Raw genomic sequence first — 12,522 nt, 5'->3', positions numbered from 1 at the left:
GCCAAGCAAATGTATGTGAACTTTATTTTTGCCTTATTAGACAAAGGTAAAACCTTGTCACATAATTCATATTTTTTATTTACAGAACATAAAAAGATTCAAAATGATGTGGGGAAACCTTAGATTTTCAGTACACAAATAACCTGCAGATGGGAGAATGAATCTTATGACTAACATTTCAGTCTGACCTGAAATGTTGTCATAAATTTCATTTTCCTATGTGCTAGTTATTTATGTATTATTCCAGTCATGGTATTGTGCTTTTTTATTTTTCACAAATTTTCGTTTTAAGTGAATTGTTAAGCTACCTCAAATAGATACAGGTCAGCCACCACTAATCCGGTAATCTGTTATCCAGTTCCATCAGTAATCTGGCACTAATTTCAGCTAGCATAATTTAAAATTTCATTATACTGACTCAAATTTCATCATTGTACTGACTCAGAAATTGTGCAGATGGTTGTAAATCCATAGCAACAAGCCAGTGGAGGAGGAAGCAGTGATGAAAATGAGGAAGATGTAGCAGAAAGTCTTTATTGATAGGTTAATTAAATGTATTCTAACCGAACCACTCTGTAATCCGGCAAACTCACTGATCCGACACACTGCAGGTCCCAACGATGCTGGATTAGTGATGGCCGACCTGTACTACAAAGCTTTGGTACATTTTCTAGTCACTCAGCAAGTGAAACCTACATAGCTTGTTAAGTTGAAGTAACTTCACTCTATACTTTAGATCATCAGTGCTTAGCCATGTTTTTGGGGGAACTAGTACTCCTTGTACTAGGCAATAAAATCAGATATGCCACTTTGTTTCATTCATTAGGTCACCTTACCTTGGTGAGAAATGGCTGAAGTGGTGCAAATACAAAAACATGACTGATAATGCATGTTTTATTTCAGATTAAATAATATAAGTATTTTTCTTCAGCAATGCCAGCAGGGGTCAGTATGGGATTCCAATGGTTTATGAAAGATCGTTCAGGTGGAAGCTAGGACAGTTTCGCTATTTATGTCACAGGTGAGTAGTGGAACTGTTCTTTACTTTATATTAATAGAACCTAAATTTAAGATTTGTATCTGCACACCTCTGGTAAAATAGTGATAGTATGAATGTTAGTGAAAATATTTTGTTTTTGGATCACCCTGCCTTGGTGGGAGATAGCCAGCTTTTTCAAAAAAAAAAAAAAAAAAAAAAAAAAAATTACAGTACGAAAACATGTAGAAAAATTATGTAAAGAGTAATTTGAAAAAAACCTTGTTACCAGTAAAAAAAAAAAATTATTCGTTGCTTGCCAAGCACTAACACAGTCCAGGTGTAAAGTTACAATCATGAGTAGACAGATAATTAATAGAATTTGGAAGACCATTTAAAGATAAAGGGGATATTTCATGTTACTAGGTTATTTAGGCTCATCCCATAAAATAAGTTAGGGAAGAGCATAGATGTGTGCTCATTACCCACTCTTAAGTATAGTAGACCGTCGATTAAGACGATAGTTAGGTTCCTGAAAATGCAGTGTGATGAATCCATGTTAAAGGAATTGAAGAACTTGTGAGAAAAATAGTTGATAATGCATATATTGTTCATTGTCATTATGTGTGTGTTTTCTGTTGTTCAAGGCTACAAATGTAACAAAAATAATATTTCTTACCTTAAATTGTGGTTACTGGTGTTTGTTGATGATTCTGAAGGAGTGGAGAGGCATGCTGAGGCCTCTCTGGGCTGAGGTGGATGGTAGTCAAGTCAGTCCAGTCAAGTGAGTCAATAGGTCAGTCAGTCAAGTCAGTACAGTCATTCAGTTCAGTAGGTCACTAATTCAAGTCAGTCAAGTCATTCAGTAAATCACAAAGTCAGTCATTAAAGTCATTCAGTAGATCAGTCAAGTTGGTCAGACAAGTCAGTAAGCCAGTCAGTAAATCAGGTCAATCATTCAGAAAATCAGTAAATCAGGTTAGTCAGTAAGTCATTCATTCAGTAAATCAGTCAGTCATTAAGTAAATCAATCAAGTCAGTAAATCAGATGACAGCTTGGGTTATTCATTGCATGAGCCCGTATAATTGCTTCACTCTTTAATAATACGAATCGACTCTACATTTTACCCATAACCTCTCACCATGTCTACCATGCAGGCACTACATTTAACCCTTTGACTGTTTTGATCGTATATATATGTCTTACGATCAGTGTTTCGGACATATTAATACGCATAAATATTTTATAGGTAGTAGGTTGGTAGACAGCAACCACCCAGGGAGGTACTACCGTCCTGCCAAGTGAGTGTAAAACGAAGCCTGTGATTGTTTTACATGATGGTAGGATTGCTGATGTCTTTTGTCTGTCTCATAAATATGCAAGATTACAGGCATGTCTTGCTACTTTCTACTTACACTTAGGTCACACTACACATACATGTACACATTTATTTATACACACTCATCTGAGTTTTCTTTGATTTTATCTTAATAGTTCTTGGTCTTATTAATTTTCCTTTTATATCCATGGGGAAGTGGAATAAGAATCTTTCCTCCGTAAGCCATGCGTGTTGTAAAAGTCAACTAAAATGCCGGGAACAATGGGCTAGTAACCCCTTTTCCTGTAAAGATTACTAAAAAGAATAAGAAGAAGAAAATTGTCAAAGTGGGAAGTCTGAATGTGCGTGGATGTTGTGCAGATGATAAGAAAGAGATGATTGTGGATGTTATGAATGAGAAGAAGCTGGATGTCCTGGCTTTAAGTGAAACAAAGCTGAAGGGGGTGGGAGAGTTTCAGTGGAGAGGAATAAATGGGATTAGGTCAGGGGTTTCAAATAGAGTTAGAGCTAAAGAAGGAGTAGCAATAATGTTGAAGGATAAGCTATGGCAGGAAAAGAGGGACTATAAATGTATTAATTCAAGGAATATGTGGAGTAAAATAAAGATTGGATGTGAAAAGTGGGTTATAATAAGCGTGTATGCACCTGGAGAAGAGAGAAGTGTAGAGGAGAGAGAGAGATTTTGGGAAATGTTGAGTGAATGCGTGGGGAGTTTTTGAATCAAGTGTGAGAGTAATGGTGGTTGGGGATTTCAATGCTAAAGTGGGTAAAAATGTTATGGAAGGAGTAGTAGGTAAATTTGGGGTGCCAGGGGTAAATGTAAATGGGGAGCCTTTAATTGAGCTATGTGTAGAAAGAAATTTGGTAATAAGTAATACATATTTTATGAAAAAGAGGATAAATAAATATACAAGGTATGATGTAGCACGTAATGAAAGTAGTTTATTAGATTATGTATTGGTGGATAAAAGGTTGATGGGTAGGCTCCAGGATGTACATGTTTATAGAGGGGCAACTGATATATCGGATCATTATTTAGTTGTAGCTACAGTTAGAGTAAGAGGTAGATGGGAAAAGAGGAAGGTGGCAACAAGAAGTAAGAGGGAGGTGAAAGTGTATAAACTAAGGGAGGAGGAAGTTCGGGTGAGATATAAGTGACTATTGGCAGAAAGGTGGGCTAGTGCAAAGATGAGTAGTGGGGGGGTTGAAGAGGGTTGGAATAGTTTTAAAAATGCAGTATTAGAATGTGGGGCAGAAGTTTGTGGTTATAGGAGGGTGGGGGCAGGAGGAAAGAGGAGTGATTGGTGGAATGATGAAGTAAAGGGTGTGATAAAAGAGAAAAAGGTAGCTTATGAGAGGTTTTTACAAAGCAGAAGTGTTATAAGAAGAGCAGAGTATATGGAGAGTAAAAGAAAGGTAAAGAGAGTGGTGAGAGAGTGCAAAAGGAGAGCAAATGATAGAGTGGGAGAGGCACTGTCAAGAAATTTTAATGAAAATAAGAAAAAATTTTGGAGTGAGTTAAACAAGTTAAGAAAGCCTAGGGAAAATATGGATTTGTCAGTTAAAAACAGAGTAGGGGAGTTAGTAGATGGGGAGATGGAGGTATTGGGTAGATGGCGAGAATATTTTGAGGAACTTTTAAATGTTAAGGAAGAAACAGAGGCAGTAATTTCATGCACTGGTCAGGGAGGTATACCATCTTTTAGGTTTGAAGAAGAGCAGAATGTAAGTGTGGGGGAGGTACGTGAGGCATTACGTAAAATGAAAGGGGGTAAAGCAGCTGGAACTGATGGGATCATGACAGAAATGTTAAAAGCAGGGGGGGATATAGTGTTGGAGTGGTTGGTACTTTTGTTTAATAAATGTATGAAAGAGGGGAAGGTACCTAGGGATTGGCAGAGACCATGTATAGTCCCTTTATATAAAGGGAAAGGGGACAAAAGAGACTGTAAAAATTATAGAGGAATAAGCTTACTGAATATACCAGGAAAAGTGTACGGTAGGGTTATAATTGAAAGAATTAGAGGTAAGACAGAATGTAGGATTGCGGATGAGCAAGGAGGTTTTAGAGTGGGTAGGGGATGTGTAGATCAGGTGTTTACATTGAAGCATATATGTGAACAGTATTTAGATAAAGATAGGGAAGTTTTTATTGCATTTATGGATTTAGAAAAGGCATATGATAGAGTGGATAGAGGAGCAATGTGGCAGATGTTGCAAGTATATGGAATAGGTGGTAAGTTATTAAATGCTGTAAAGAGTTTTTATGAGGATAGTGAGGCTCAGGTTAGGGTGTGTAGAAGAGAGGGAGACTACTTCCCGGTAAAAGTAGGTCTTAGACAGGGATGTGTAATGTCACCATGGTTGTTTAATATATTTATAGATGGGGTTGTAAAGGAAGTAAATGCTAGGGTGTTTGGGAGAGGGGTGGGATTAAATTATGGGGAATCAAATTCAAAATGGGAATTGACACAGTTACTTTTTGCTGATGATACTGTGCTTATGGGGGATTCTAAAGAAAAATTGCAAAGGTTAGTGGATGAGTTTGGGAATGTGTGTAAAGGTAGAAAGTTGAAAGTGAACATAGAAAAGAGTAAGGTGATGAGGGTGTCAAATGATTTAGATAAAGAAAAATTGGATATCAAATTGGGGAGGAGGAGTATTGGAAGAAGTGAATGTTTTCAGATACTTGGGAGTTGACGTGTCGGCGGATGGATTTATGAAGGATGAGGTTAATCATAGAATTGATGAGGGAAAAAAGGTGAGTGGTGCGTTGAGGTATATGTGGAGTCAAAAAACGTTATCTATGGAGGCAAAGAAGGGAATGTATGAAAGTATAGTAGTACCAACACTCTTATATGGGTGTGAAGCTTGGGTGGTAAATGCAGCAGCGAGGAGACGGTTGGAGGCAGTGGAGATGTCCTGTTTAAGGGCAATGTGTGGTGTAAATATTATGCAGAAAATTCGGAGTGTGGAAATTAGGAGAAGGTGTGGAGTTAATAAAAGTATTAGTCAGAGGGCAGAAGAGGGGTTGTTGAGGTGGTTTGGTCATTTAGAGAGAATGGATCAAAGTAGAATGACATGGAAAGCATATAAATCTATAGGGGAAGGAAGGCGGGGTAGGGGTCGTCCTCGAAAGGGTTGGAGAGAGGGGGTAAAGGAGGTTTTGTGGGTAAGGGGCTTGGACTTCCAGCAAGCGTGCGTGAGCGTGTTAGATAGGAGTGAATGGAGACGAATGGTACTTGGGACCTGACGATCTGTTGGAGTGTGAGCAGGGTAATATTTAGTGAAGGGATTCAGGGAAACCGGTTATTTTCATATAGTCGGACTTGAGTCCTGGAAATGGGAAGTACAATGCCTGCACTTTAAAGGAGGGGTTTGGGATATTGGCAGTTTGGAGGGATATGTTGTGTATCTTTATATGTGTATGCTTCTAGACTGTTGTATTCTGAGCACCTCTGCAAAAACAGTGATAATGTGCGAGTGTGGTGAAAGTGTTGAATGATGATGAAAGTATTTTCTTTTTGGGGATTTTCTTTCTTTTTTGGGTCACCCTGCCTTGGTGGGAGACGGCCGACTTGTTGAAAAAAAAAAAAAAAAAAAAAATTCTAGTGGCTTCAAGTCAAGCAAGAGAAAGCTGGTAGGCCCACATGCGAGAGAATGGGTCTGTGTGTGGTCAGTGTGCACCACATAAAAAATCCTGCAGCATGCAGTGCATAATGAGAACAAAACTGACCCTTTTTTGGGATTAAAATGCCAACTTTGAGATGTATTTTCATATAGTATTTATAGTTGTATTCTCGTTTTCATGGTCTCATGTGATAAAATGAAAAACATTTTACAGAAATAGAGATGATTTTGATTAGTTTCACGATAAAAACGACCTTGAAATTGAGCTCAAAGTAGCGGAAATGTTTGATTTTTACCAATGTTCAGGAGTATGCAAATCACGCCACACGTCCAATACATGTCAACTGGGGAGTCTAATATTCTTTCACTAGTGAACTGATATTATTTATACATTTTTACAATAATGCAGTAGTTTTCATAACAGTGAATTTTGTATTTTTTGTATGAATAAAATATCAAAATAGAAAGCAATAGTTATATAAGAGGGACCTAGAGACATGACTAATGAATAGAGGATATGTTATTTTAGTGCTAAGAATGTCTACATTGTTTATTCTGGACCCTATTTTGAAATTGGCATCTTTTTTAATTTTGCGTGAAATTGGCCAAATTGCCAATTTCTGACCACTTTATTGGGTAGTTCAAATCGGTAAATGGGCGGTTTCTTGTACTCAACTGATAGAAACAATGGAGTTCTAAAAAAATAGCTATGAGTTTGGTTAACTGGAACAACTGAATTGGCCAAAAACAGGGCTCAAAGTCGGCGAAATCACTGATGCGTATATGTCGCCGAGACCGCTAACTTCATGGGAGCGTAATTCCGTGAGTTTTCGACCAAATTTCGTACTTTTGGTGTCATTACCACCAGGAAAAGATTATCTATCATTTCATTAGAAAAAATAATTTTTTTTATTTTCCAAAAATTTTGCGACATAGAATGATAGTTTCAGAAAGAGGCTTGCCACAGTCAAAGGGTTAAGCTTATTTAATATCTTGAGTTTCTTCATAATTTCAAGACTTGAACTTTTTTTTTTTTACTTGGTCTTGCCACATGCTGCATCATTTGCATGCCTCCTGGTTGCCATGGTTCCTTGGCAGATGCAATGTATGGTGATGAGAAGACCAAAACCCGATTCACAGACAATGCTGGGTACCTTACTGGATGCGTATATACTGAGCACAGGTATGGAGGTGGCAGGGTAGGAAACTAGGGCCTCCCCTGCAAAAGACAGTGGCTTGACCTACAGGCAGACTGCCTAACGCTCGCTACACAGGGAAAGATCCCCGTCGTCCAACTTTTGGCACTGAAATTTTTTCCCTACTGAGAAGCAGAACTGTTTAAATTGAATTTTACGAATTGTAAAATGAAAATGTGCCACAATTTGACATTAGTGTAATGGAGAAAACGTTGTAAAGGAAACTTTTTTAATTGACGGTCTACTGTACGTAGATTTTTTTTTTAACATGCCAGCTGCCTTCCTCCAAGGTAGGGCGACCCAAAAAAAAAGAAGAAACACTTTCACCATGACTCTCCCCATTACTGTCAACACCTAGAATTGTAATATTTAATTTTTTGTGGTTAAACTGTTATAAAATGTCAAATAATGCCTTGAATTGTACATAAGTGTCTTATTGCAGTGACTTTTATCTGGTTCTCATTGGTAATATTCTTAAGTAATTCATATTTTCTCTTTTTGGATCACCCTGCCTTGGTGGGAAATGGCTGACAGGTTAAAGCAAAAAAAAATCATATTTCATAAATCTTATATAAATTTGGCCTGATTGTTTTATAACAGATGATTGAAAGAAATAATCAGTAAGCTAAGGTACTGGTTTGGAGTTATACTGTTTCTGTTTCTTCACCTGAATTTGTATGCTGCAGAGTGACAATAAAGTTTAACTTTTGTGAGCTTTATGCATTAATATCATCATAAGGATACCTCTTTTCATTGACTTGACATGTTTCTACATTCATAATTCATGGTACTGATTTCACATCTTCACCAGCAATGCTGTAACGGGTCATATCAAGATAAGCGTAACGCGGCAGACACTGTTTGAAGACTCATTCCACCAGGTGATGCGACTTCCAGCTTATGAACTCAGGAGACGACTCTTTATTATCTTCAGAGGAGAAGATGGATTGGATTATGGTGGAGTAGCAAGGTAAGAATATAGTACTAGAGATATTGACCTTGTGGAGCTTTGTTATTATTTTTCAATTAAATGATATAACATAGAATTGTAATTCCTGCTGTCATTGAATGAATGATAGTAAATGCGTTTCCTTCTTTGGGTCATTCTGCCTTAGTAAAAAAAGAAGTGTGTACCATATACCAAAAGCTTTTCTTTCATCCCACAGAATTTTCGGAATGTGGTTCTGGTAGCTAGAGTTACAAAGTTACTCTTTATATTAATCTTCCTTTCAACAAACTGGCCGTATCCCACTGAAGCAGGGTGGCCGAAAAAGAAAAGCAAAATTTTTTCTTTTTAACTTTAGTAATGTATACAGGAGAAAGGGTTACTAGCCCTTTGTTCCCAGCATGTTAGTTGCCTCTTAAGACACGCATGGCTTATGGAGGAAGAAATCTGTTTCACTTCCCTATGGAGGTAAGAGGAAATAAACAAGAATAAAAACTTGTAAGAAAATAGAAGAAACCCCAGAGGGGTGTGTATATACATGCTTGTACATGCATGTGTAGTGTGACCTAAGTCTAAGTAGAAGTAGCAAGACATACCTGAAATCCTGCTTGTTTATGAGACAGAAAAGACACCAGCAATCCTATCATCATGTAAAACAATTACAGGCTTCCATTTTACACTCGGCAGGATGGTAGTACCTCCCTGGGCGGTTGCTGTCTACCAACCTATTACCTAGGTCTTTATATAAAGATTTCTAGATATAAGAAATCTTCTTTCAACAAACTAGCCGTACCCCACTGAAGCAGGGTGGCCCAAAAAGAAAAACAAAGTTCTCTCTTTAACTTTAGTAATGTATACAGGAGAAGGGGTTACTAGCCCCTTATCCCAGCATTTTAGTTGCCTCAGGACTCAAGTCCAGTTATATAAAAATAACCGGTTTCCCCGAATCCCTTCACAAAATATTACCCTGCTCACACTCCAACAGATCGTCAGGTCCCAAATACCATTCGTCTCCATTCACTCCTATCTAACACGCTCACGCACGCTTGCTGGAAGTCCAAGCCCTTCGCCCACAAAACCACCTTTACCCTTCCCTCCAACCTTTTCGAGGACGACCCCTACCCCGCCTTCCCTCCCCTACTGATTTATACGCTCTCCATGTCATTCTACTTTGATCCATTCTCTCTAAATGACCAAACCACCTCAACAACCCCTCTTCAGACCTCTGACTAATACTTTTAGTAACTCCACACCTTCTCCTAATTTCCACACTCCGAATTTTCTGCATAATATTCACACCAAACATTGCCCTTAGACAGGACATCTCCACTGCCTCCAACTGCCTCCTCGCTGCAGCATTTACAACCCAAGCTTCACACCCATATAAGAGTGTTGGTACTACTATACTCTCATATATTCCTGTCTTTGCCTCCATAGATAACGTTTTTTGTCTCCACATATACCTCAGTGCACCACTCACCTTTTTTCTTTCATCAATTCTATGATTAACATCATCCTTCATAAATCCATCCGCTGACACGTCAACTCCCAAATATCTGAAAACATCCACTTCTTCCATACTCCTCCTCCCCAATTTGATATCCAATTTTTCTTTATCTAAATCATTTGATACCCTCATCACCTTACTCTTTTCTATGTTCACTTTCAACTTTCTACCTTTACACACACTCCTAAACTCGTCTACTAACCTTTGTAATTTTTCTTCCGAGTCTCCCATAAGCACAGTATCATCAGCAAAAAGTAACTGTGTCATTTCACAATTTGTATTTGATTCCCCATAATTTAATCCCTCCCCTCTCCCAAACACCCTAGCATTTACTTCTTTTACAACCCCATCTATAAATATATTAAACAACCATGGTGACATTACACATCCCTGTCTAAGACATACTTTTACCGGGAAGTAGTCTCCCTCTCTTCTACACACCCTAACCTGAGCCTCACTATCCTCATAAAAACTCTTTACAGCATTTATTAATTTACCACCTATTCCATATACAGTGGTCCCTCAATTATCGTCCTTAATCCGTTCCTGGAAGTGGGACTATTATCGAAATAGACGATTTTCAAATCAATTTTCCCCATTAGAAATAATGTAAATCCAATTAATTCATTCCAGACACCCAGAAGTATCAACAGCAATTTTTTTTTTATCTAAAAGATAGATTTACATGCACAAAAGAATGAACATTCAACATGACAGTTACCTTTATTGAAGGCTGATGTTGATGAATGGAAGACAGGGAGGAGGAGAGAGGGAAGAGAGGTTATTGTTTGGAAGGGGAATCCCCCTCCATAAGGACTCGAGGTCACTTCAGGGGTCACTTCCCTAGGATAAATATAGATTTACATGCAGAAAAAATGCCAAATAAATGTAAAGCACTAATAAAATGTATAAATGAACATTGGTAATAGGGGTAGTTGATGAGTAGAACGGTCTGCCTAGTAGGGTGATCGAAGCTAAAACATTGGGTAGTTTCAAATTTAGGTTGGATAAATACTCGAGTGAGAGGGGTTGGATTTGAGTCGGACTTGCACCTGAGCTTATTGCTTGGGTAGCATTTGTTCTGTTAGTGACTTGGATTTGTGAAGGACCGGCCTAGTATGGGCCAACAGGCTTATTGCAGTGTTCCTCCTTTCTTATGTTCTAAAAGCTATGGCTTAGGTAGTTTCAAATTTAGGTTGGATAAATACACGAGTGAGAGGGATTGGATTTGAGTCGGACTTGCACCTGAGCTTATTGCTTGGGTAGCATTTGTTCTGTTAGTGGGTTGGATTTGTGAAGGACTGGCCTAGTATGGGCCAGCAGGCCTACTGCAGTGTTCCTTCTTTCTTATGTTCTTATTGAAGACTTGTTTGTGTGAGGGAGGGATGGTAAGTTTATTGTTGGAGAATATGACACTAATATCAACTCTACGGCTTATTTATCTATCACAATTCAACTAATATGACAATAAACAATATTAATAACATAGAAACATCGAATATACTCTAGAATGAATAAAATAAGTCATTACGTATGTCACGAGAGGTGTTGTGTTGTTGTTGGGTATATAAGGGCCACTGAGAGTAAGCCGTCCATAATGGTGGTGAAGCAGCAGCTGAGGCGGCGGTGTTTTCTGTAGCCCTATATAACTCCAACAACATTGGAGGAGTTGGTAGAATCGCTGAATCACTAAAGAAGGCACCCTCTACCACCATCACTACCACCTTCTACCAATATTACAACTGTTACCACCATCACTACTATCTTCTACCACCATCACTACCACCATCAACCACTATCCTATCACAACTGCTTCCACTCTACCACCACCACCACCACCTTGGTATTTTTCTACAAACTTTTTCATAAATTATATGTGTTTCTCTCATTCTATACCAAAGGGCAGGCACTAGAAGCTTTCTTTGGAGCCATGGTAGCTTATTTAGCACTTACAAGCACTAAAATCAATGGAATATTATGAAATATTTCGTAGGAGCAAGTGAGGGGACCGTCACTCACTGGTAAACAATGGCACACTGGCTGAGAAGGCAGGCCTAGACGGCTCAGAGCGTGAGTACGCGTCCCAGACGCACGACGATTAGCGAGTTAACGGACCATTTGCGAGCCAATGTTTAGACGAAATAACAGGACTGTTTCCGAAATGGACAATTTTCAGGCCGGACGATTATTGAGGGGCCACTGTACTTGTAACATCTGCCACATTGCTACCCTATCCTCTCTATCATATGCCTTTTCTAAATCCATAAATGCAATAAAAACTTCCCTACCTTTATCTAAATACTGTTCACATATATGCTTCAAGGTAAACACTTGATCTACACATCCCTACCCACTCTAAAACCTCCATGCTCATCCGCAATCCTACATTCTATCTTACCTCTAATTCTTTCAATAATAACCCTACCGTACACTTTTCCTGGTATACTCAGTGAACTTATTCCTCTATAATTTTTACAATCTCTCTTGTCCCCCCTTCCCTTTATAATTTTTACAATCTCTCTTGTCCCCCTTCCCTTTATATAAAGGGACTATACATGCTCTCTTCCAATCCCTAGGTACCTTCCCCTCTTTCATACATTTATTGAACAAGAATACCAACCTCTCCAACACTATATCCCCCCTGCTTATAACATTTCTGTCATGATTCCGTCAATTCCAGCTGCTTTACCCCCTTTCATTTTACTTAATGCCTCACGCACCTCCCCCACACTCACATCCTGCTCTTCTTCACTCCTAAAAGATGGTATACTTCCCTGGCCAGTGCATGAAATTACCGCCTCCCCTTCTTCGTCGACATTTAAAAGTCCCTCAAAATATCCTCGCCATCTACCCAATACCTCTGTCTCCCCATCTGCTAACTCCCCTACTCTGTTTTTAACTGACATATCCATTCATTCCCTAGGCTT

The 12,522-nt window shown here is 38.6% G+C and overlaps 1 protein-coding gene across 8 annotated transcripts in view; it reads left to right on the top strand.

Moving 5' to 3' along the window:
• Positions 1–12,522, top strand: part of Su(dx) (Suppressor of deltex) — a 171,612-nt gene that overhangs the window by 101,923 nt on the left and 57,167 nt on the right. For all 8 annotated transcript variants that reach the window (XM_070085183.1, XM_070085181.1, XM_070085178.1 and 5 more), the window contains 3 exons: positions 1–11; positions 932–1,021; positions 7,954–8,112. The exon at positions 1–11 is cut by the window's left edge and continues 121 nt beyond it. In XM_070085183.1, the coding sequence (XP_069941284.1) occupies positions 1–11; positions 932–1,021; positions 7,954–8,112 (260 nt within the window). The remainder of the gene's footprint in view (positions 12–931; positions 1,022–7,953; positions 8,113–12,522) is intronic.

Source organism: Cherax quadricarinatus, chromosome 15 (assembly GCF_038502225.1).
Source record: "Cherax quadricarinatus isolate ZL_2023a chromosome 15, ASM3850222v1, whole genome shotgun sequence".
Lineage (NCBI taxonomy): Eukaryota > Metazoa > Arthropoda > Malacostraca > Decapoda > Parastacidae > Cherax > Cherax quadricarinatus.
This window is presented reverse-complemented; position numbering and strand designations above follow the sequence as displayed.